The sequence below is a fragment of the Melozone crissalis genome, unplaced genomic scaffold, assembly GCF_028551555.1.
Source record: "Melozone crissalis strain CALT ecotype California unplaced genomic scaffold, PUWL_Pcris_2 ptg000027l_1, whole genome shotgun sequence".
Taxonomy (NCBI): Eukaryota; Metazoa; Chordata; class Aves; order Passeriformes; family Passerellidae; genus Melozone; species Melozone crissalis.
This window is the reverse complement of record NW_026535805.1, coordinates 38,632,904-38,658,186: the sequence shown is the minus strand read 5'-3', so window position 1 is coordinate 38,658,186 and position 25,283 is coordinate 38,632,904. Positions and strand designations below refer to the sequence as shown.

Below are 25,283 nucleotides of genomic sequence, written 5' to 3'. Positions count from 1 at the left end.
AAATGTTGTAATTTAAAGTTTAGCTGCTTATCTGCAATCCTTTGGAGGGATCTGTCAATCTCTTAACAAAACAGAAAACAAAATCTTGTAATTTTCCAGCAGAAATTTTTAGTAGCAACTGAGGTATTTGTTTTGCTTTCGTTTTGTTTACTGATCCCATGATACACCCCCCAGGCCAAGCAGCTGCAAAGCCTGGTTTTGAAATAGTTTATGAAATGTTGCTACAGTGTGGATGATGCATTAGGGCACAATGATGCTCATGGAATATTGCCTCTGACTCCTTACCACTTTATTTAGCAAAAGCTAGGTCTTTTCCAGGTCTTCATTTCATCTTTTGAAGGTTTTCCTTTATGGATGGTCAAAAGGTAATGGTAACTGCCGATTCAGCACTGTAGGTAACACCTCAGAATATTATTCATCACTCTTAAGCAAAAAGACAGGTGTTTGGTATTCTTCATCTGTTTTGAAAGTGTTTGAAGAGGGACCTTTCCCACCTTAGGAACAGAGTATTTGCAGGAGGAAAAATAGATTCACTTCTCCTAGTAAATCTTTAGCATTTATTTTGAATAAAAAAAGTTGCCAATAACATGCTCAGAGGGTTTGGTCCTGTACTGATAAATCAGTGGAGAATGGAGCCGGTGTAAATAAAGAGTTGTGGGTACAGTTGAATTGGTGTTTGAGTATCAAAATGGAAGATATTTGCTCACTGACCCCAGCTGCCTCAACAGCAAGGATAGAGAAGTGTGAAGTCTGGAGAAGCACAGGTAAACTGAAACATGCCTGCATTTGCATAACATCAGTTGAAGAAAAGTATTGCACCCGTTCGTTTTCAGGACTAATTAAATGGGCCTTAAAGCTTCTGCCAATAGATGAGGCATTCCTTTCTAACTTCAAATATTAATTCTTTTTGGAAACTTGATTAGAATTTCAACAAACCCCAGCTGCCAGCAAAGCTCGCTGTTTTAATAACCTACACATATTTCATTTCACATTGTCAGTTTTATCTCTGCCAAAGCACCTATCACCTCATGCTGCCAATCCATTTTGGTGCTGGAAACATTTGGAAAGCTTTGATTTATAGTAAAGACTTGCCCTTTCTTCTCAAATGCCTGTCTCATGTTTCCTGTCTTCATGACTATCCATCTAATCATTCTTGTTTCATTTCATTTCAGTAACTGTAGGCTTTTGAGAGACGTGATGAGCTTTTTCTTTTGTGGAGAAAACCTTCTGAAGAAAGTTAACATAGAAAGAAAAAGCAAACATTTTCTTGGGTATGACAGTGCATGGAAAAAAACAGTGTTTTGTGGTTTCAGCATTGCTTGGATAATTTAATTGGATTACACAGTTGTTTTTTCCTGTGTGCATTACCCACATTGAGAGTTTGGTGTTGCATTGCTACATGTAGAATATGTAGAATATTAAGAATATTCTACTCTTAATAGAAAAAGGATAAGAGCAGAGGAAAATTGAGAGTTCTGCAGTGGTAAGGATGTTGAGTTCACAAGCTGAATCATGATGTTGCCATCTCATATAGACCTGGTGATTTATATTTAATGGAGTGTAAATCAGAGAATCTGTTCCTTGGACTGCTGTTTGAAAACTTGGTTCAGAAGGTAGGAAGAGCCCTAGTGCCAGCAGAGTTGAGTTTCTTTATGAGTTACTGGGGAATGAAGAAGTATGTAACAGGTGCTGCTTCCATTTGCCCACAACACGAGCCACTGTTATGTCCATTGCTGGTACATGAGGAGTAATCGAAGATGTTTGTACTGTGAGTAAGCAAAGGCATACCCAAGTGGTGCAAGATGCAGCTTCCACTTGTAGTGCGAGCTGCTGAGGGATTCTCACTGTGGTTTAATCAGTCCTTGCTAAAATCTGCATTGCTAGCGTTGGACCTGTTGTGTTAAAGCTCACACATGTGCCTGTGTGCTCATGGTGGGCATTGGGCATGAGTTACCTCCTCAGTTTTGCCATGTAGGTCTGTCTTGTACTATTTTAAGTAGAACTCTGGAGTTAGCAATTTTGTCCAGTCAACACCTTTGGCAAATGTGACATTGATTGCATTTTTTAATGTATTTTTTTCCAAATATCTAATGTCTGATGCTGAAAGCAATGCATTTTCTTCTTTGCTCTATGCAAGCTGCCTTTCGTATATCAAATTTGCTTTCATGCAGGCTTACTTCTTATGTAGAGGTTTGTGTTTAATCTGTCGTTGGTGCTGTATTTAAGATTAATGTTTGTTATGTTGCTGGCATTAACTTGTAAGTTCAAGCTGCCAAAGGAAAGCATTTGCTCCCATTCCATTTCAGACAGTGTCAGAGGATTTATTTAGTGTGCCTTCCAGGCCCACTCACTTGCTCCTTGGAAATAAACCTGGATCCAAGCTGGATTATCAGTACCTACTTGAAGGACCGTGCTTGACTTCCATAAAATTTCTCTTTCTTAACATTTATTCTTCCTCCTTGCCCTGGAGATTACACCATTGAAGATAAATGCAACTTACAATAGTGAGCACAGCAGTATTCTCTGTCTTTTTGCACAATAACTGTTTGTTATCTTTCCAAAGAATGTGACTAGCCAGACAGCAAGCAAATGCCATTTCATACACCTGTGTGCCAGATGTTTTACAGCTGTGCACATACTGCTGCTGCTGAACCTCCAATGAGTGTCATGGGACAACTGGTTCAGGAAAAGTATAAATTTTTCTCTTGGGATGGGCTGAAATGGGATGGGAAGGAGATGGCTGCCAGTCAAAGGAAGTGCATAGCACAGTTAAGAAGCAAATCTTTTGGCGTCTTGTTTGGGGATATTGCTACCATTGTGAGGTAGCAAGATTCCCTCTGGCTTCTTCCCAGCTAAAATATTTTTCACAGCCCCTCAAAGTCTAATGAAATTGAAGTAGGTATTACTGAAATTTGATTTGGTAGCATACAGGTGAAATGATTCTTGTAATAAGCAGCATAAATGGAATAATGTGTTACAAAGCTAGGTACGAATTAATGACTATAAAATTCATGTTGTTTTTAGGGGTAGCTCAGTATCTGAATGTCACAAAGCTTGGAAAATCTTCTTCTTGCTGAACACTGGAATTTTATTCCTGGAATGCACCTTTCTGTTTCTTAATTCTTAAAACTGTGGCCAGTGTGAAAAAGGACTTGGTCCTATCATCACAATTCCCATGCATTTTCTTTCTTTATGACTCCTACAATGATTCTTCTTTACAAAGTACTTTGCAGCATTCATTTGAAGCTTGCACAATCCTGTAAGGAAGTAGGTTGGTTTTACTATTGTGTAATCTTTTATTTATTTAGCTATCATAACTCATTGCTTTGTATGTCAGACTGAAAGTTCCAGCAACTGATATGCTGCACATGGTATTTGCATCCAAATCTCAGTGTGGCTGCAGCTGGATTCTGTGTCACATCTTTAAAGAGTGGAAGGAGGATATCACACACTGCTCTGGGAATGGGGCCAAGGTATTAGACATGAAAGTGGGCAGGCATATGTGCCTTTATGGGGAGAACAGGGGAAGAAGGAGTGTGGTCCTGCAAGTCTGATAGGCACAGACATTTGTTGGTTGTTTCAGAAGCTGACTCAAATTTTGGATTAGCATCTGTAGTCTAGTCACTGACCCAAAGCTTCTAAGGCTTTTGAAAGTCTGTTTTTAAGGTGATAGTTTCAAGAATTTGTTTACTAGTGTCCTTCCAATTTGGCAATGAAACAGTTTTTACTTTGGTTTCTTATTTGGAGTGAGACTGCAAGTATATTGATGTGAGAAAGAGAATTATAGGCACTGCTATGATATTGATTTTGGCGTGCAGAATTGAACAAAAATTACGTTAAATTGGTATCATGGTAACTCCGTGTGAGAGACATCAATGGTTTTAAAGGAGGTGGCCAAAATCTTATCACTAGAGCACAAACTTCTCCAAAGCTCTGTGTTTAGGCTTTTTTAACTCTTTCCTTCGATTAACTTTTTGATGCTTTTGAGAAGCGTTGAAGATGGTACTTTACTAGGCTGTGGAGTGGGAGGAGCCCATGGCATGCTCTGCAGTGCAGCATGGAGATCTGTGGTAATGGATGGCACAGCAGGCATGGAAAGGATTGCCTGTGGTTCCAAATTTGGTAGGATGGCCATGAGCAGGGCACTGTGCCCATTGAACACCCTCTGGCTCAATGGCATGTTCATCTACATATATATATATATATATATATATATATATATATATATATACACACACACACACACACACATATATATACACGCATATGTATACACACACACATATATATATGTAGGTATATATATGTATGTATATATATATATATACATATATATATATATACACACACACTAGTTTTTGCTCCCAAAGATATTGTGGGTTTTCTTTGCCACCTTTATGTTATGTTGAGCTGAGTGTTGTCGGCGTGGGTACAGTGAAGAAGCAGGGAGGAGGGCAGTGGCAGTTCTGGACCAGCATACAGCCAGGGACAAGCCCTCCTCCTTGTTTTGGGGAACGCTCCCTGTGCTGCTGGGAAGGCAACTCACACCTTCTGTCTGCTGAATGGTTTTTTGACTTTCACATCATGCTATGAAGTCCATTTATTTTCAGTCTCAGGTGTAATATGCTTTTAGTGGAGGGTTTCCCCCCTGTGATTGTTTCCTGAATTAGTAGATCTTCCTTCACTTTGGCAAGGATTTTCCGCAATAAAAAGTTTCATCATCAGTTATTAGTTTCATATGACTGGTCTGTGAAGCACAGAGGATTATTGAAAGCTATAAAATTTGTGTTAGCTGTTTTCCTTCATCGTGATCAAAATTATCTCAGTTGTGTCTCAGTGGGTTTGATCATATAAATTTATTGCTGGTTACCCACAGTAAACCAACAAGCTGCAACTGTGTGACTAGAAGTCAGATGAAATTATCCATTTACACCCAAAGTGGATCAGAGAAAAAGCAGCTGTAAAATAAGTGCTTTAGTTGTTTTAGTAACAATTCCTTTGCTTATAGTGGTTCCATAATTATTTTTTTAGTTACTGCTGTCCATAACTTTTAGTAAGTGTTAGTAACATTAGGCTACAACTTTATATAATCCTGTTTTTAACCCAAATGACAAAAATGTTGATACTCAGTTCTGGTCTGTGGTGAAGTGGGAAAGGAACTTTGGTACAACACAGTGTGCTACTAATAGCACCTGATGAACTAGCATGAAGTATCATATTATTAATTGATTTAATGAGTCCTTAGATCTTATGATACTTGAAAGAAGGTTAATTGATTTCTTTCAACATAACTCTACTGGACTGTGTTTAAATGCACTATTTCATTATTATTTTCTTGAAATACCGAATTCTGAGATTTTCAGTCCCCCTTCACTACTCAACCCCAAATTTGTATTCCTTTTGCTCTGAAGCATTTTAAGAGGAGTAGCTCAAAGCACAGCGTTTCTTCCTTGTTTACATCCCTTGGGTTAGCTGTGAATGGCTGCTGTGCTGGGCACAGTCCTGTTCTCGAACTAAGCAGAAACATGTCTGGCTGACAATCCAGGAGGCAGGTAATGCTGAAAGGTGCTTGTCTGATGTGCATGATCAACTCTAATTGGTTTGGCACATTTATATTCCATATTAATGTCCTCTTTTTTGTATAGACCATATGAAGAGTGGCATGGAAGTGTCAAAATTTATTGTTTTTCATTGGACTCTAAAATAAAGTTGTTTTCATCACTTGGGAGGACAAGTGCCAGAGGGGTGGATCAGCTTCCCTGCAAGGCCCTGTTGGACACAGCCCTGCCTCACAGACAGGTTACATTTCTGCAGCTGGATGCTCTGGAAGGCCCTGCCATAAAGGGAAATGTGGCTGCTGAAGCAGGGCTGCTGTGAGTGTCAGGAAGGCAGGCTGGGCACTCTCAGCCCATGCGCCGTTCCCTGTGTACTGCTCTGCAGAGCGCCTGAGCAGGCTCACCCAAGGTTCCTGTCCAAGACAAAGTGCTGCATTGTATATGAAAGGGAAAGGTTTAAGCTGTTTGGCTGCATCCCCAAATTCAATTAGTAGTGCTGGAACCTGGAGGTGGGGCATGCATGGGCTCTGCAGCACACATTGTGACTAATGTGCTGTGAACCGCAGGTGCAGCAGGCCAGGAATGGTGGGAGCATTTCAACCTGGTCACCCTGTCAATTCAGCCTGTCACTCATCATTTTTGAGGTGCTGGTTTCAAAAAGAAAGAAACAAAGTAGAAGTTTCATATAAATTAAAATCATAAACTGAAGGCTCATGTAAACATGACAGGAAAACTTAACAGAAAATATTAAATAAAAACAGCAAAACCATTATTTTCCTTTTGACAAGAAAACTTTTCCTTCACAGGCATTCAGAATAGTGGGAACACAGATATGGGCACCCCCTCCTACCTGCACACTACACACCTTTAGTTGTAGTATGCAATTAAGGATGCTTCCACTTCTGGATTTGCATATTCAGGAGAAATCAAGTCCAAATTTCAGAAATGTTCACAAGTAGGTTACATTGTCAAGAATCTGTATGCTTTGACCGCAGTCAGAAGCAACTGATAAGTATTCATGGGATAAAATTCCTCTGTGTGTCCTCACATTCATTTTGATTGGCAAATAAGTTATTTATCCTTCACAGTGGCTCCCTTCCAGATACCCTTCACAGATAAGAGTATCTTTCATCCTTCCTCCTCCTTTCATCTCTTTTCCCCACCCCATTATATTGGATCCATGCTGGAATAGAATCAAATACAAAAGTTGTATCGATCCACAGTGTAATGCATTTTAGGATTTTTGCATCTTTGCTGGAAAATAAAACACTTTGCACAGTTAGAGAATTATTTGTGTGATGTTGCAGATGTATTTATTTATTTATTTATTTGCTTGTTTATTAATTATTTGGATCCTCCTTTAGCTGTTTTCATCCATAGTTTTCTTAACCCTCCTCTGTATATTTTACACCCTTGTTTCTCAAAAAAATGATGTGAATTATTTTCATTAGGAATAAGGAGAAGGCATCCAGGATTCATCCATTTTACCTTTCTGCTTGCTTTATTTTTAGCTTCCCTTGTGCCTTATAGAAAGCAGCAGCTGTTTTGCATTCTGTATCACATGGCATCCTTTCTACCAAGCCACTTCAGAGCATCCTTCCTCGGTATTTTGAAGGATGCAGGAGACTTACTGGTACTTTGCTGCTTCCTTCTCATTGCACCATCATGAACTGGCAATATGTCATCTATGTGGTGCTGCTCTGTATTGTCAGAGGACTAATTTAATTAATTTTTATTAACGGTGCCTTAATTGAATTTTTGAAAGACAGATAAAATTACAAACACAGCACAGGAAGAGCATAGGAAGAATGTCTGGCAGAGCTATACAAATAGATGTATTGTTTCAAATATTCCCTGTGCTCTTGAACAAGACATGTAATCTGTAAAGGATTATGTGTAAGAGTGAGAAAGATACTCAGAGCAATACTGAAACTTATTCAAGTGGTCAAAGCCAGTAGAAAAGAGAAAAAAAAAAGTCAGACACATGAAATCATGAGTGCCTCCAAAGTACAGTGGCTCCTCTTCCCTCTCCCAGACACTCAATCAAAAATAAAATAAAAATTATCCTAATGCCTGTGCTCTGGAAGAGAGAGAGGGAGAAGGCTCTTTCAGGAAAAAGAGCCAAGATGGCATTACAACTCACAAATTCCTAAAAGGTGGGCATAAAAAAGTGGAGACCACAAACAAATAAAGTTTTCTTATAGCTCCGGTTGTTCAGTAACACAAAATGCTCATGTTGCATACGGATCATCAAGTCCCATAGCTGTTTCCACTGAGCTGGAGAGTTCTTGGTATTTCCGAGTTCCACTTCAGAGCCCTTTTGAATTTGTTTTAGGATAACTTGCTGGTAGGATACACTGATATAATTCCATTAAACAAATATATTTTAGTGAATGTGGCCTGTCTTCCAGAGCTCCCATCCCTTGGCTTATTCAGCAGATTATCCCAATTTGAATGTAGAAAGTCCATCTGCCATGAGAAGCCTGGTAGGTGAGCAAGCTGTGTCAGTCAGTGACCACACTTCCTGATATTGCTGATAAATGTGCTGCTGCAGAGTCTATAGTAAGAACAGATTCTTTCACCTTTTTCTGAAGGAAATGTCAGCAATCATTTCAAATTATTTAAATGCCATTTCCTAATTGCTTACATGGACTTTACAAAATAGGCACAACTGGGAGACTTGCTTTACTCCCCAGTCAGGAGGACTATGATGGAGATCTGGTGAATATAGACACAGACACCTACCACACACATGCACGGGTCAAGCTGGAATGGGGTACCTTCAAAATTTAAACAGAATGGCTGCAAGCATTTTTATTCCAGGACAGAAGTGCTTTTTTCTAGGTAAACTGAATCCGCTCTGAAATGTTAGCTCAGCCTATGTTTACTATTGCAACTGGAAAACATTTAAAATCACATTTTCTAAAGGGAAAGCAACTTTTTTCTTTCCTTGGATTGTTTAGACCAAACGGACCATTTCATTAAAGATATGTTCTAAAGTCTGTTTCCCAGACACAAAAAAGCCATGATAATCCAAAAATGTGCCTTCTTGTAGGCCTTTCAGTATGACTTCCAGTAAAGCTTAAAAAAAATAGTAGTATATGAGATGAATCCCAGATAACTGCAGTGTAATGTCTAGTGGTTTCATCTTCCAGGGATATACTCATAAAAGTTCATTTTTAGGGGTCTAAAGTAATCTTCATTTTATGGGGCAGTTAAAGACTTCTGTTTTGATGTTGTCTGCTGTTCTCTGTGGGATTGATTCAGAATCAAATACATACTGTAGGGGAAAATTCAGCATGACAGTTTGCTGCTGGCATTTTTCATGGAGAATTGCAGTATTCTCCCAGATGGAAAAGAAACTTACAAGGGAGTTTTAGTTTTTTGTGGGTCTATATTATAGCTAACCATTCTTCTACTTATCACTGCAGGTACATGGAACACTGCCTGGTTTTGGAATCTTTCCCCTCCATAAAGTACAAGTTATGTTAATATTTTTTGACACTTGAGTAAGAAAAAATCTTACATATTATCAAATTCAAGACAACTGACTGCCCTTTGATTATTTCCAGACCCCATAATATAAATCACAAAGCTAATGCAGTATGAGGTTTAGGGTTCTGACAGACATGTGCCTACAAATGAAAATCATATTGCTGGAGCTGTGTCAGCAGCCCCTGCCTCTCCGAGGGGTGGCAATGCCCTGAGTATATGAACATCTGATTTATTTGTGAATCATCTCCACAGTGGTTACAGTTTGCTGTATTTAGTGTTTTGTAGGTAAGCCTCTGGTATTTTCACTTTGCTTTATATCACTCTAAAAAAAAAAAGTTGTTGTCCAGAAACCGGGTTGAGAAGTGGCCGAGCTATTTCAGTAACAAGAGCTAAGGGAGGGATAGCAGGAGTGTCTGTCTCAGCTCCAAGTGCCACTGTCCTTGTCCTTCAGTCAGTCCTAAAGCTGCTGCAGTCCTTTGGTGATGTGGGGAGTGGTCCATCAGGCTGCAGATGTGTCCCTCTTGGCAGCAGTGTGGGTGTAGGAGCCTGTGCTCTGCAAGCTGTAAATCGCAGCTGCCTTGGGGAGGAGCCCAGGCTCCCAGCCCTGCCTGCCTCAGCCCTCTCTGAAGGAGCAGCAGTGGCAAGGGCTGCCTCTCGGTTTCTTTCTAAGGGGTTTTCACTAGCAAAGAGACCATCAGCTTTAAACATCAGGATGAGGTAGGCAAAGGTCAAAATCTTATGAGAGGAAATGAGTAATAAGGACGTCACAGACCATCTCCTGCGTTACTTGGAGTTGTGCCCTGGATATGTCATCGTTTTCCCTTCTCTCTCACTGAATCTTCTTTATTTATATATATTTTTAATAGTAGCCTCAATGACAGTGAAATGGATGAGTGCAGGACCTGTTAAATGCCAGTTTCCCCTTGTATGGCATCCATCTGTAAATGCACTTAGAACAAACATCTGCTCCCAGAAATTACTTTCTGGCCTGTGCTGGCTTTTTCAGTGTCTGCCAGGCTTTTCATCACCTTCCCCAGTAATCCCAGCAGGTCCACAAAAAAGTAAAGATCCTTATTTGTGTGACATTGCAGCCACTTCAGCTGGCTTGTTAAAACTCAAAAGTTATTACTGAAGGAGCAATGCAACCCTGTTCACAAGAAAGAGAAACTTTTCAGTTGTGAAGGTCATCGCATATGTTAGGCATACATAACCCTGGTTCCTTCTACATTATAATCTGGATCCCACAAAAATTGAAATTCATGTAAAGTACCTTTTTCAGCTAAAATTTGAATTGGTGGGTGACTATCTAGACAGTAATCTTGAAAGGTAGAATATTACAGAGACTGTCGTCCAGCTGCACATTAATATGTGGCCATTCCCTTCTGAAAACAAAATACTGAACTGGGTTTTAAATATCAGCTTGCACACAGTATGACGTGTAGTATTTTGCATACTTGCTGACTTAAAATGTGTGTTTAGAGCTGATTGATGTTATCAGAGCTCTGCTGTTATCCCTGAATCAATTTGGCAAAAGGTTCATATTCTTTAGCAACTTGACCACTTTCTTTCTCTCCATTAAATGAAAACTTTTTGGTTCATTCTTCACATAAACAGTTTTAAGACACTTGACATGTTACCATGTTTCTAATATTTGAAGTACTGAGAAAGCCAAGAATTTTTAAGTTGTCATGTTCATATAGAATTTGTATTTGTAAATCCAAAGTCTTGTGAATTTCACAGACTTGTATTTATACCTGTATTGTGTCCCTGTGGTGTTATACATAATTTAAAGATTATCTGAAGCTGTCTCCATAGCACCTGGAAACTAGTTTTTCTTTAAAAATATTTTCAGTCGGTGAAGGGATGCTGCCAGGCATTTATATTAATACTTCTATAAAAGAAGGAAATACTTTCTCACATGTGACTAAAATGTGGAAGTCATTAACACAGGAAAGCCATCGAGTCCAAGAATTTAACAGGACTTCTGAGAGGTTATAGCCATCAACAATATACAGGGTTGTAATTAGAACAAGTAAGTAATTTGGAAAAAATGCTAAGCACAGTGTTCAGGGATTCAGTTGGTCTTCATCTATCAGCTCCCAGGTGGACAGAGATTGCTTTGTCAACCTCCATAGTTTCAGCTTTTCTCCGTGCAGCATCTGGCACCAGCCCTTGCACAGGACACCCCCGGGACAGGAGCATTTGCTGTGCCATGGGAGGGACACGCTCCCTGCCTGTCTTCTGGCTGCTCTGAGGTGTGCAGCTCCTGCAGCCATTGGTCACTGCACAGCTTTCTGAGCCCGCACAGATCACTGATCACTGCACAGCTTTCTGAGCCCGCACAGATCACTGATCACGGCGCAGCTTTCTGAGCCCGCACAGATCACTGATCACTGTGCAGCTTTCTGAGCCCGCACAGATCACTGATCACGGCGCAGCTTTCTGAGCCCGCACAGATCACTGATCACTGCACAGCTTTCTGAGCCTGCACAGATCACTGATCACTGTGCAGCTTTCTGAGCCCGCACAGATCACTGATCATGGCGCAGCTTTCTGAGCCTGCACAGCGCCCTGCTGCTCCGTGCCTGTAGGCAGCAAGGCTCCGGGAGCTTTTGTTACTATGCTGAATCGAATGGGAAGGTGATGTTCACAAACAAATAAAGCAAAGTGGATTTAGACTCCCCTCCTTCTAGCTTTGACAGCTCTTTGTCATTCCTGCGTTTCAGCTGTGGCCAGGCACGTGCTCTGCACTATCCTGCAGGGTCAGGCACAGTTGAGGCCAAGCAGCAGGAAAATGGAGAGGGAACATGCGGTGGTGCACAGGGAGCAGAGCAAAGCCTTTTCTGTATGCACCAGAGAGAAACAACACACTGCTGGCACTGCGTGTGTCAGATTTGCTTTGTGTCTGAAACCCTGAATGAGCCATGCTGACTGCAGAGCTCTGCTCCAGACTGTAGGAAAGAACATCAATGCCATTGTACTTGGCACCTGTGGAAAAGATGTGATGCAGAAAGTAGACACGGAAAATAAGCGCTCTGCAGGTAATCTGTCCAGAATGGGATCAAGGAATGCTTGTGACAGCACAGATAAGCTCCCTCTGAGTTTGTGAAGCTCTTTGTCTCTTTAATTTTCTATGGAAAAAAGAAAAAAGCTTACTTTCTTGATAACTCACAGAAATAAAATCAACTTGAAAATAGCTTTACTGTCAGTATTTATTCTCACAGTCTGAGAAATGCAATGTGGAAGCAAAGATAAAGCAGCGTTTTCCTACAAATAAACAACAAGCAATTTTCAAATGAGAATGACTGCATGAATTCCAGTTGCTGGAGGGGATGCTGCTGATGAGATTGCAGCTGCATTCAAGGGAGAGCGCTCCTGCTCACCAGCAGCCTCTGCTCAAGGCAAGTGCCCAGGCAGGTGGGTAGGAACACACTGCTGGGGCACTGCAGCTCTGCAGGTGAGTCTGGTGTGCCGTCCTGGGGGGATCTGTGTTCATGGGGTTGCCAGGAGGGAAGGAGGAAGGCTGGGCATTAGTGGCTGTGTTATGGGTTGTGTTCTTTATGCCTTGGCTGAGCAGTGGAGTTGTAAATGATTTCTTTGCCAAAAATGAAAGTTCATTACAGACTGGGCTTGTTTTGATTAGGAAGAGTTGGGAGGATATACCATAAGAGTAAATAAAGCTTATGGCTTTACCTGCTAGTTTGTTCACTTTGGCATTGAAGGGATTATATTTTAACTGGTTTTTGGTTTCTGTGTTACAATTTTTTTGCTTTTAGTCTTTTTAGAATTTACTCTGTACGTGCACAAAAACCTTTCCACAATGGTGACACTTTTACAGTTTTTCTAGTGCTTGGAAGGAAGTTCCCATAGACTGTACGAGATGTTTGTCAGAATAAAAAAACTATTGTGCTAACTTGTGTTGGGATGCAGAAATTCATTACCTTCCCTTTTCTTTTTTGTCCTTTCATATACTTCATTTGGGAAAAATACTACCCACAAAACATCTGTTTGGGGGTTGGTTTGCTTTTCAGACTGAAAAAATGTGTTTCCAAATAGAGTTGGTTTTAATTAGATGGTTTAGCAACATTTTTGTTGCTTTTGTGAATATATTGTTATCCCTTGTTTTATTGCTGAAACCGTGGTTAGGGAAGCGACTTGCTGCAAGTTCATAGAGAACATATTGTGAGAAATTGAGAAAGTTGTATAAAAATGCTGATACAGCATTCATTATGTAATAGAAGAAGATGTTGCATTGCAGTGTTATTTTTGAATTTCACTTATATGAGACTAAGATAAGAATCAGTTACCAATTTCAAGTTCCATTATCCTGGCAGCACCTCAGCTCCTTTTGGCAAATCATTTAACCTTCTCTGCTTCCTAGCTAACAATTTAAACTCGTGATCTTATTTTATTTATTTCCCAGATGTACTTGAAGTACTTCATTCATATGTGTAAGTACTTTGAGGAGAATTATATTTATAAATAAAAAATATAAAAATTATTATATTATGTAAGGATACATGTTTGTAGGATAAAGATTGTTCTCTCCATCAGTTAACAAAATTTTATTTCCTTTGACAATTAAATGTCTTGACAGCTTGTTAACTCATGGTTAACAGAAAGTGAGCAGAAATTAGAGGTTTAGTATCTTCTTAGAGAAACTCTGAAAATCAATACTGCTGTAAGAAAGTTAAGTCCCACATTCATGGGTAGAATTTTTTCCTTTCTCCTTACAGCTATTAGTGCTGTTAAGATGGCTTACAAAAGAGCTGGCTCTTCTGAGCACTTGAGTTCATAACAAGTCAGTAACTTTCAGCCTTTTTCAAAGTATTTCTGTGTTCCTTCATTTTCCAGGAGAAGTGTGAGCTCTAGCATAGGTTATTCAAGGCTTGCTTTTCTCAGCAGCCTTGTGAAGACTTCTTAAAATAGTGGTTTGATAGACTAGAGGAGGAAAATTGCTGATCTAAGTGACATCCTTATTTTTTTTATTTTGTTCCTTGTCAAAGGGGACTGTAGTACATTCTGGCGTGATTCTAGAGGACACACTATATTAAATAGTGTGTAGTGCCAGAGGTCTGCAATGGAATTGTGACTCAGACTATCTGATTTATGTAGACAGTTTAACAATTTGGCATCCTTGTATCCATCCAAGCTGGATCCATTCTGATCTTCTGGGTTAGGAACAAATAGAAAGGAAAAGCTTTTTAATTCCTCAGTGGAATCTTTCCTAAGATGGAATGCATGGACCAAGCCTATCAAAACAATAGTTTGTCTGGAGAGCAAAGCTGTGTAGGGTTAGAAAGCCACATCCAGTGCTTCTTTGTCATTGTCTATTTCTTGTTTGCTTCAGTCTGTCATGAAATAGCATGTGTTAAGTTTAATTTGTAAAGAGCAAATAATTTAGGTTGTTTATCCAAACAACAAGTGACTTGAGAGAGTAGATATAGAAACTTGAACTAATGAGGTTAGAGATGTTCACAAGTCAAGGTTGGTTCATAATGATAGTCCAGTGATAGTGACTGATGCTGTTGGTGCCCATCACGCTTGTTATTCTTTGGAGGCAAGCTTCCCAGGCTCTCCTTTCTGACTCTTCCCATGATACCTACAGACCAGAAAGCAGAACTGCATCTGTGAAGTGTACATGCTAGCTTTTATTGTTTCCCAGTCCTGAAAACTAGATTGTGTCTACCTAGCTGGGACCAGCAAAGTATAGTCACCTCCTCTACCACCTTTTTCCACCTCTGTTGTTTTGAGGTGGTTTCCAAAAATCTAATACCCTTTGGTACCACAAAGGTCATCACTGGCACTTAGTTTAAATCCAGTAATGAGACCAAGCCAGTTTGGCAATTTAACAGTTAAAAAGAATTGATTTTAAGGAGTTTCTTATATACCACTATGATCTTTAGAAGCAGTTTTTCCCATGTATATATGCACACATATGCACACACGCATGCACATTATCTTTGCCTGAGATGGTATTTCCTAGGATACTTTACTTACTCAGGAATCAGTGGGTCCAGTTAATTGTAACCAAAAGGGCTAGTATGGCAGTAGTTTAATGTGCTTTTATTCATCACAGTTATATAATCTTTTTTGGTTTTTCCATATTGTAATTTGCCATGAAATGACTGCATGATGTTCCTCGTGCTCTTCTAGTATGGTGTGCTGAGAAGGCTAAAGTTTGTTGCGTGTTGAGCACACACATTTGCTTCACATAATCTACTGCTGCCACCATCTCCAGTTTCTGGGCTGTAATTGAGGTTTTCTCAGAAGATTTTAACCAAAATGTCATAGTGATGATCAGCAGCACAAAGTGTGACTTGCTCCCGGAGTTTGCAGAACAGCACTTCCAAAGAAACCCTTGGTACAAAATAAACAGGTTTCAGAGGAAAGGAAGGGTGCCCAGTCCCTGAGCACATACAAGGCAGCTGAGATGGGTCACCCAAGATCTCTTCCCTCCAAATACCACAAAATTTGCTCTGTTTTCAGCAGAAATGGAGCTGCTGGCAAAGTTTGGAGACCTCCTCTTTACCAGGAGACCCGAACTCTGAACAAAGCAGGAGAATTATTTACCCGTGAACATCAGGTGCTTTAAATTTAATACTTAATATTATTTAAAGCACTTGAGAAAAATGCCTTTATCCTCTAGATTTATTCCTTCAGAGGCCCACTTCCAGCACTGATATATTGGACACTTTTCAAGAATGGGAACAGCCTTGGGAGCATCTGACATCAGGATTGAGCTGCAGGGAAGGATTTCTCCTGGATGAGGAGGTGATTTTGTACAGGAGGCAGTGAGCAAGAGTCCTCTGCCAGGGATTCTGTCTAAAGCCCAAGGGGGAAAGGAAAATCAGGATGCAGGCTTTGGTCAAGGGAGCAATTACTTCTGGAAATGGATTTGAGTGGGCTGGGACGAAGGAAGTGTTTTGGAACAAGTCACCTGGAATTTGTAGTCTCCTTTTTTTCTCACTCCCTTCATTTCCTTCATGAATGGCTTTTTTTTTCTGAGGGGTTGTTTGGTTAAGTTGGGTTTTGTAGCTTTCATTTTTGTAGTATTTTGTTTATCAATTATCCTGTGTAGGGCAGAAAGCTCTGTGAAACATGGTGTGGATTGTATAGAATACAGTTCACTCAGCTAACACCATCTGATGTGCTACCTCAGTGAGGTGAATTTTTCAATTAAAATTTAGTATATTGTTTCCATTGTGCTGTTATAACAGGGACCATTTTCTTCTGCTTCAAGTGTGGTTTTATAAATTGTAAGATGAAAATAAGTTGAGAGAACTGTGCCAAGAGGAACTGCAGTCATATATGTGAGTCATAAATATTTTACTTAATTGGGGAAATTGCTCATTCTGTTACAGATTACATCTATTCCTAAATATTTTATTTAACAGCTAGAAAAATGTCCTTTCTGGGTCTTTGGTCCTTCAGCACATCACTAACAGCAGCATTTGAGTTCCAGACTGATTCACCAAGAAATCCCTTGCTTCCTTTGGGATATGCACCCAAAGATCTCTCCAAAAGTTGTACTGGATAGATGTGGACTATTGTGTGAATTTTATTTATTCCCTAGGGTGCCCAGGAGGTCACTTTTGGGTTCAGATAATCTCCATTCAAGATGACTAATTTTTTGGATCCTGGTAATCCTTCAGAGGATGTAGCAGGGCACAAGTTGCTTTTGCCTAACTTGAGCACCTGGCAGCAAGGCCAATTCACATTGTATAATCAATATTCAGTACTTTTATAACATCATCCAGATGCTGAGAGCAGAGGAGCAATGTCCATACATTTTGTTGTTGTAAATCCTTTCACAAAAATCGAACAATTGCCAAGAATGTGTAAAACATCAAAGTAAGAGGCAATTATAATACCGTAATTGATGCCAGATGGACTTCTGCACCTGAGATCAGTCAGCATGCCAGTGAAAAAGAGACATTTACTGCAAGAAACACTACAGCATATGTCAGGGTGGCATCAGCATCTTTTCAAACATTATTTTAACCATTTTGAAGGCTGCTAAAGTGTTGAGTTTCTTGCTGTGGTTGTTCTTAGACATTGCAGCAAGATCCTTTCCTCTTAAAGATTTCCTGAGAAGGAAATATGATCTTCGCTCTCCCTAACTCCTGTTGCCATCATCAGGTTTGGCAAATTTTCATTAAAACTTAAAAGTAAACCATTATTTAAACAGTAACTAAAGATCATTGGTTAGCTGCTTTCAGAAATCCTTGTTATCTTCAGGCAATGAAAAACAATTAGATAATATTTTCTTAAACATTATGTAGCTATTAAAGTAATTTTTTTTAAAAATATTGCCATTTCCAAAACTGAATTTATTAGTTTGTAAAGGTTGATATTTTTTGAAGGAAGCACCAACTTGCCTCCACTATGCATCTGCTTTTCCTAATATGAGATTTGGAGGTTTGTTTGCTTTTAAGAGGTGGTGAAAGGTCACTTGAGTATCACTTCAGGCTTTGGTATGGTATCATTCCCCTCTGTAATACGTGGTGGGTGGGTGAGAGAAGAAATATTGTGCATTTTTTTGTTTTGGCCATTTGGTTCTGGTGTTCTTGTAGTTATTGGGGGGCAGGGGGTGTGGAAATGCTGTTTTCTTAACTATTCTCTTTTGTTATTTCATGCAATTTTTTTTTCCATCATTCAAAACCTGAGGTACCTTTGAAGTGATGGAACTCTGGAGGAATTTTCCAGTTCTGTGGAACAGACTTCAAGCTGATTCTGGAAATGCTTATTGTATGCTGCCTAATTTTTCTGTGACCTTTTCACACCGAGTGCCTCTGTGTGCTGTAGGACAGTCCAGTTTGGAGATGAAATAAGTGAGTGCTCACTGGAGGTGTCTGCACAGTTCAGAGTGCTGGAGCCCTACCCACGACCCTCATTGCTTGGATAGTCTCATGAAGTATTTCCAAGTATAAGTTTGAACTGGAGAGTGCAGGGACCGTGAGGGATCCAGTGAAGAGATCTGCACACACCTCTGCAGCCATGCAGTGCAGTGAGGTGACTGTTCATCTCTCTCTCCTGCTCCATGGACTGCAGTTCCCCTGGTGCCAGCTCCCAGTGCATGGCCAGCATTACTCCCATGCCAGTGGGAGTAATTGGCACTCAAAGCACAGCTAACGGCAGGCAGGACTGGAGACCTGGAAGGATTTCTTCAGAAAGTTATTCCATTCACCTTTGCATGCCCTGAGACTGGCAGATGCACTGAAGTTGAGCAAATTTCTGGTGGTGGATCTGTCTTCCAGGGCTCTAACTCACACTAGGAAACATTATTGAAACCCTGAAGCGTAGCTCCTTCGTGCTGTGCCTCAGGATTCCAGCAAGTTCTGGCACACTGACCATAATGCATACAGGTTTATAGCACTATTTATAAATCTCTTGAGTTTCCTCTTGTATTGTTTCTTGCTGAGGGAGTGTGGGATATGCAATTCATCCCATCAGATTTTATTGAGGAGTTATCCGCAGTCATGTGCATGCTGGATTCTCTTGAGAAACAGCATCTGTTTTCTGCAGTATTTCAAGTTTGAAATGGTTGTGAGTTGTTACAGTTCATTTAATTAACAAAAGGATACAATTAAAAATGTGAATTACTTGTGTTTTTTGTTGAACACAATGTTAACTCCATAAGCCACAGAATAGGGAGGTTTCCTCTATAAGCTATTTTTTGATTTTTCAGTATTTTCTAATGAGTTGTTTGCCATACTTTACGTAAGCACAGATTCCTCTGATTTTCTTTCTCTATTCAACAGAAACCATGTTATGCCTGTAAAACAGACACTTCTTGTCTTATAGGTGAAAAAGACACTGAACATGAGTTGGATGTGGTCCTTGGGACCATCTGTTTTGCAAATTGTGCCATTGAGCTAACCCTGTTAAGGCAACCTCAAGTTCTGCTAGGATCTTTTCATATGGATAAATGAAAAAATACAGATACATATATGGATGAATACACCTCAAAGGCAGGATGTGAAGCACTGATAGGCATATAGGTATGATTAAAAAAGGAAGCTAAGCAGCAGAGTTCCTTGTGGGACCACAACAAACCTGGTGAGCAGAGCCTTGGTGCTTGACTGTGTGCAGCTGTTGTGTAGATCTCATGGCCAACTCAAATTACAAGGCAACACACAATTGTAATTCAAATGAAACTTAGTTACTCTTCCAGTAACTTTGGATGCATTTGTGGAGAGGATGTGGAGCGACATTTTCATTTGGCTTTCTTGAAAATAACTGGCATTCTCCATTTGTAAGGAAGCTCATTATGGTATTTTTGTTCCGTCATGTAAGTAAACTTCTGGAGGATCATAAATGCCTAATATAACAGTAGTCTTCAGGCATTCTTAACTAAAATTGTATTTTATCTTCCACCAGCTGTGCATTTCCAGGAGTGTAAATGATCCTTAGGATAAGCTGTCTGTAAGACTTACTGCTCTAAACACAGAGAGCCATAGTAACAAATAGCTCTGTATTTTCCACATCATCCTTCTGCAGTTGATTCGTTCTCATGGATGTGTGGACACTTGCAGAGTTTGTAGAGAAAATGGTCTGCTCCTAGAAAGCTAGTTCCTATTAATTCCTAAATTATTTGTATAACTTTTTTTTTCCATGCATGAAACATTCATATGAATTGCATGAAGCCTTAAGGTACCAAGCTTATGCCTTATATTTTCCTTCTCCCAGGAAAAGTGTGATAGGAGCAGTTTTGTCCAAATTAAGTACTGATTATTTCAGCCATCTAAATCCAGTTTGTGATTTTCAGTGGATAAGGTGCTGTCATTGTCCAGTTCTTACCCTATTCTTTTCTCACAGCCACGCTGTGCAATGTTGCATAGTTACCATTCTATAACCCAAATGTTGTTGCAATAGAGTGGAGAGAGTTTTGTTGCTCTCTGGGCAATACATAGAGGATGTATATTTTATGAGATGCTAAGCAAGTGCTGCATGGCTATAAATTTCTGTGGGTTTTTCTCATGCTGTACAAGCTGCTAATAAAGTGATTTATGTTTTAAACATATTTTCACTTTCCTTGTTCATTCTGCTTTTTTCAAGTTTGAAAACTGAAGTAATTTTAGTAATTAGTTATTTCGGGAAGAGAGGTGGAGATAGTCAGCTGGGCACTGTGTACAGAAAGTGCTACAGCCAGGGGGTGGTTGGCTTTCTCTCTCCATGCACAAAAATCTGGGCTCTGGTAACTGAGGTCAGGGAGAGGGATCCCTCTGGATCGTGCCTGCTGGAATAAAGACCAGCTCACTTATTAATGCCTTCATTCAGCATCACAGAAAGGGGTGAGAGGGAAGAGGATCCTGAGCCTGCAGCCATGTGGAAAGCCAGTCAGGTGAAGCCTCTCTGCAGCCTTGCAGCAGACTGAGCCCTCTTTTCTTTCCTGCCTTTGTGGTTGAAGGAGAGAAATGGAGGGCTGCAGAGGGAATAATCAGCAGTACCCTCCTCAGCCAGGCAGCCATCTCCTCCTACTGACCTTGAAGCAATGAAAAAGGGATAGATTCTTCTGCAGGTTACCTCTGTGTGTACAGATAATGAGAGCAGAGAGTAATGATCATAAATCTACATGGCTTTGCCTGTTTGAAAGTCTGGGCCATGGGAAAAAGGACAGTACATAGTTTATTTTCAGTCTGTAATTCACATAAGTATTTGTTCCAAAGTGTTCCTTCTGGAGGTGGATTTTTTTTTTTTTGCCTTGTACTTTATTTTATGCAGCGGTGGTTTTAATTCAAATTAACCTATTCCCTTTTGTTGACTTCAGTTTTCAATATGAGAATAGCTGTATTTCCCAAACCAGCAATAAACTGGTTTGATATTTGCATTTGTTTAAATGTAGTAACTTTTCATTAGTTAATACAGTACAGTTATGTTGGTGTAGAACTGTGCCTATGAAAGAAAAAATAAACCAAGTCCTAAGTATGAAGTAGATGTGTAGGACTTGTATTTAATATTTCTTTTAGAAAACAAAAATAAATTAAAAAAACCCACCCCAACCACAAACTCCCTCCCTCCCCCAAAAAAAGGAAAACTCTTCTAAATTAGCTATGGTTTTAAAAAAAACCAACAAAAAATAAAAGTAAAAATAAAAATAAAAAAACACCTTGGAATTTGGGAGTTTGCTTTCAGATGTTGAACTGCCATACATACAGTAACCAGAAAGTTGTCTTTGGCAATTTGTTCATTCCCCTCCCAGCGAGATGAATTTCATTAAGGCAGTTCCTTATAAAACATTAACTCAGAAACTGGAAGGAATCTGAGTCAGAAAATAATTAAGTAACCCTAATGATGTAGTAGTCCAACTACCGTGGCCAATGGATAAAGAATAGTAGCAAGGTGTTTTAGTACTTAGCTAAGATGCCAGGGTAATGTCAGCCAATAAATGATGTCATGCAGTCAGAGGCAGGGTTTGGTCAACACAAACTGACAATTTTGTCTTTTAATCCTACTACGTACGATAACAAAACATCAGGAAGAACTATATTTAAAAACAGAGGGAATGTACTGAGCCACTAGAAGAGCTTGTTGCATTGTTTTCCCTCTGAGTGAGATCTCAAGTGAGATGATGGCTGTGCCAGTACTGAGCCCTTCCCCCTCCCCAGCACAGGATTAACCTCTGAAATGGCAGCAGCATTTCCTCTCTGGAGCAAATGGGACTGTGCTGGGGAGTTTTACATTTTGCTTGTATTCCCATGGTGAAGTCACTATGTGAGTGTTGGGAGCAAGGCTGAAGCATAAGGGAGATGCTGACCTCTCAGTGAGAATGCAGCCCTTGGGATTGACAGAATGAAACACAGTCTGACCCAGAGCATGGGGGGCCTGCAAGTCTGGCACTCTGGAGCAGCTAGGATGGTGGTCATAAGTTTTTCCTCTTTGGCGGCCAATTATGCTGTTAGGGCTTGCCTTTGGCCAGAGCAAACACTGTAGCTGAGCTGTGCTTGTTGGGGAATTAGGGAGGACAGAGGGAGGAGTTGCCTGGCTTTGGCTCTCTGCTGGAGAGCGGGAGGTGATGGCTGGCCACAGTGTACTCTGGCTGCTCCCCCAGCACAGCCTGGGGCCTGGAGGTGATCTGGTCATGTGGTAAGCACATTTATTTCATCAGCCAACCAGCCCTGGCCACAAAAACATGTACTGACATCAGTTCCGTGTGTTGAACAAGGTTGGTTGCAGTAAGACGAGTGCCAGAGCCAGCTCCAAGGCAGAATCATTCAGGGGGTTCCCAGGGTGAAACTTCCAGCAAGCTGTTTCAGCTCACTCATGAGGACATACCCTAATCTGACCCTTTGTGTAGGTTATTGTGTTTGCAGTGTTTCTGGTACTCAAGTCTGTATAATTTTTTTTCTACACAGCCATGTTTTAAGGTTACCTCCTGTGGTCAGGTTAACCACCAGTTGTCATGAACTCTGCTGACTTGCCCTGGTGAAAAGTTTGTTCCTCAAAATCTAGTAAATAAGTTTTAATGCTTAAAGACTCGCAGCCAACAGTCAAGCAAAGTTGAATTCCAGGTTTGTTTTGAGAGATTGTAAGGTCGTTCATCAATTTAGGCATTAATATAGGGTTTATTATAGCAGGGGCGTTCTCCACTTTGTCCACTTATGAGGTTAAGATATCAAAAGGGTTTAAGGAGTCATTAAGCCCAAATGCTGTTTTTAGAGTTCCTTGAATTAGTGGAAAGATAGCGAGATATTCAGGGTGTGAATCCAAAATTAACCAAGTTGATCCAAACTTGGTCCTGTTTTAAGGCACAGACTTTACAACTCCAGTGGGGGCACTGGGAGTAGGGATGCCCTTCCTGGCTTAAGGGACTGAAACAGGAGAAAATTAAGCAGATCAAAAACCAGCATTATTCTGCCAAACCTGCTCTCCAGACATCTCCTTTGCAAGGGAGAAGGGAAGAATCCTGAGGCAGGGAGTTGTGAACTGGGGGAACCTCTGATTTAAAGGGACTTAAACTGTTGTGGGGCGCTTCAAGATTTCAATGTCAGTCATGTGCCTTTAATTGCTGCTAAAAATGCCAATTTCAAATAATAGTGTAAATAACCTGAGCAGAGCTGTAGCTAACTGTGTAATTTAATTCCATGAAACTATTGACATGTTTAAAAGTATGCAGATGCTAGTGTCTTATGCTAGATCAGGATCTTAATTATGCATAGTTTGAGATAATTGGGTTGCTTTAGCTTAGTATCTCAACCTGTTAATTCTAACTACTAAATTAGGATTCAGCTGTAATTCCTGTATGTTTAGTAGAACTATTTCAATTTGCTCCTGACATTAGGTAAGTGTTGTGATTAATTCTGCTTCTGTATTCTGGTTTTCTGTGGGAGAGGTCTGAGTTTAACACGTTCATATCACCAGGTAAAGTCAGACAATTGCATCTTTGCCCTTTGCTGTGATTTTTTCTCTTTCTTGTCTTTTAGAAGCTCATACTTAAAAATTCATCAAAAAGGTACCAAGTTTGACATTTTTAACAGAAACAAAAAATGTGGTACAGATTGCATCTGTGGTCGAGCCTGTGTTGAACAATCCAACCTTTCTCTTAATCTAAAATTTACATGCAAGGGCAGACTGATTATCTGCTTCCAGGTGCAGGAGTATAACTGAATGTCATTGTTTCCACAGATGAGCACCATGCCAGGACTGCCCACAAGGCCATGCTTCTATGACATTGACCTTGACCCCATCACAGAGCAAGTGAAAGGATTGTTTTGAGAGTGACATCCAAATTCAGGTCAGTCAACAGCCTTTATTTTCCTGTTCCAGCTTGGGGGAGGATGTTTGTGCCTAGCATGTGTGTAAGAAAGGTTGTCAGGAGTTTATCTAGGCTCTAGTTTCAGTATGGATTTCAGACACTTTGGGGGTGTATTTCATAATGTGTAATTTATCACATGGGTATCTCATTTGCTGAATGGTGACTGGCACTTTGCTGTTGTGCCTTTTGGATTTCCTGGCACTGTCAGTTTGGCACAGGAGGAGCCAGCTCTGCAACTGTTCTGCTGTTGGCTATGGAAAAAGGCAGTCTTGAAGAAACCATGTCATCTTACTCACCTCAAAAGAAATACTCCTTGATACTGCACTCAAGTGGCAGTGTGTGTCTGTCATTACCTAGGTATCAAGGAAGATATTTCTCAGTTTGTTCATGAGCTCTGCTTTGTTTGTTCATGTTTTGTTTTCATAGCTGTTATCATCTCTCTCAAATGGTAATAAGCATTTCAGGAACACAAAGCTCTCCTCTTAGCCTGTTTTTCATGCTGGATTCTCTCCCTTTTCCTCGAAGGTTGCAGTTCCCCCACCACCTCCTCCCTTTCTCTAGGTACTTAATCTTCTTGGTGTCCTGCTTTAATTTTGTGCAGCACATGTTCCTCACTTAAAAATACAAGATGTTATGAAAATATTTCATGCTCCTCCACTTTAACCTTTTAACATAATAAGTGGAGTAAGAGAGAATGTAACCCTGACTGAAACAAACCATGTGTGCCTGTCATGGGATTCTCTCCTTTCATCACTTAGCTCTCTCCCCCAATAGATTGGTCTGGAGAGCAAAAGGGTTTTTCTTTTTTAAGACAGAACAACACTATTACTATGAGCTAATAGGACTGTGATGGGACCCCAGATCAGCCACAGCTTTGAGGTGAATGTGCCCAGGTGCTTCAGCCCTGCTTTAGCAGTCCTTTCTTACTGTGGACTGAGAGAAAGGGCTTTCATTGTCTATTTCTGAGTTTGATGGATTGTTTGGAGGAGGGGAGGGGCTTGCACAACCCAACCAGACCAAGTGAACTGTTCACTTGCCCACACATTCACGTGAATGCCACAATATTCATGAGAATAAGAGATTCTGAGAGCAGATTCCACCAGTTTGTGTGTGTGCCAGTCAAGACAAGTAAAAAGCACCTACCTTGAAAGTTAACCTGCATGCACAGGTAATTGGCTGCATGCAAACCAGCCCTGACTATTCTGTGGCTGGGTGGCACTGCACATACCACTTCCTTGGCACATATCCCATTTTTGTTACTGATACACATGATATGTCTGGCAGCTTCGTGCATACATATTGATTCATCATGTGTCAGCCATGTAATTGCTTCTGAATCATTTGGAGTGACTGTAGGATCCTAATATAAAATCTATATGCAGATTCACATAGCCTGCTTAATTGGGTGTTTACTGCCTAGTCTTACACAAATCCATCCAAACCAGGGACTGATGAGTTTGGAAGAACAACAGTAA

General features: G+C 40.3%; 1 protein-coding gene across 1 annotated transcript in view; it reads left to right on the top strand.

Moving 5' to 3' along the window:
* MTHFD1L (methylenetetrahydrofolate dehydrogenase (NADP+ dependent) 1 like) overlaps positions 1 to 23,773 on the top strand; it is a 139,947-nt gene extending 116,174 nt beyond the window's left edge. The window contains exon 26 of the mRNA XM_054279702.1: positions 23,679 to 23,773. Within this exon, the coding sequence (XP_054135677.1) occupies positions 23,679 to 23,768 (90 nt within the window). The 3' untranslated portion in view covers positions 23,769 to 23,773. The remainder of the gene's footprint in view (positions 1 to 23,678) is intronic.
* The last annotated feature ends 1,510 nt before the right edge of the window (positions 23,774 to 25,283 follow it).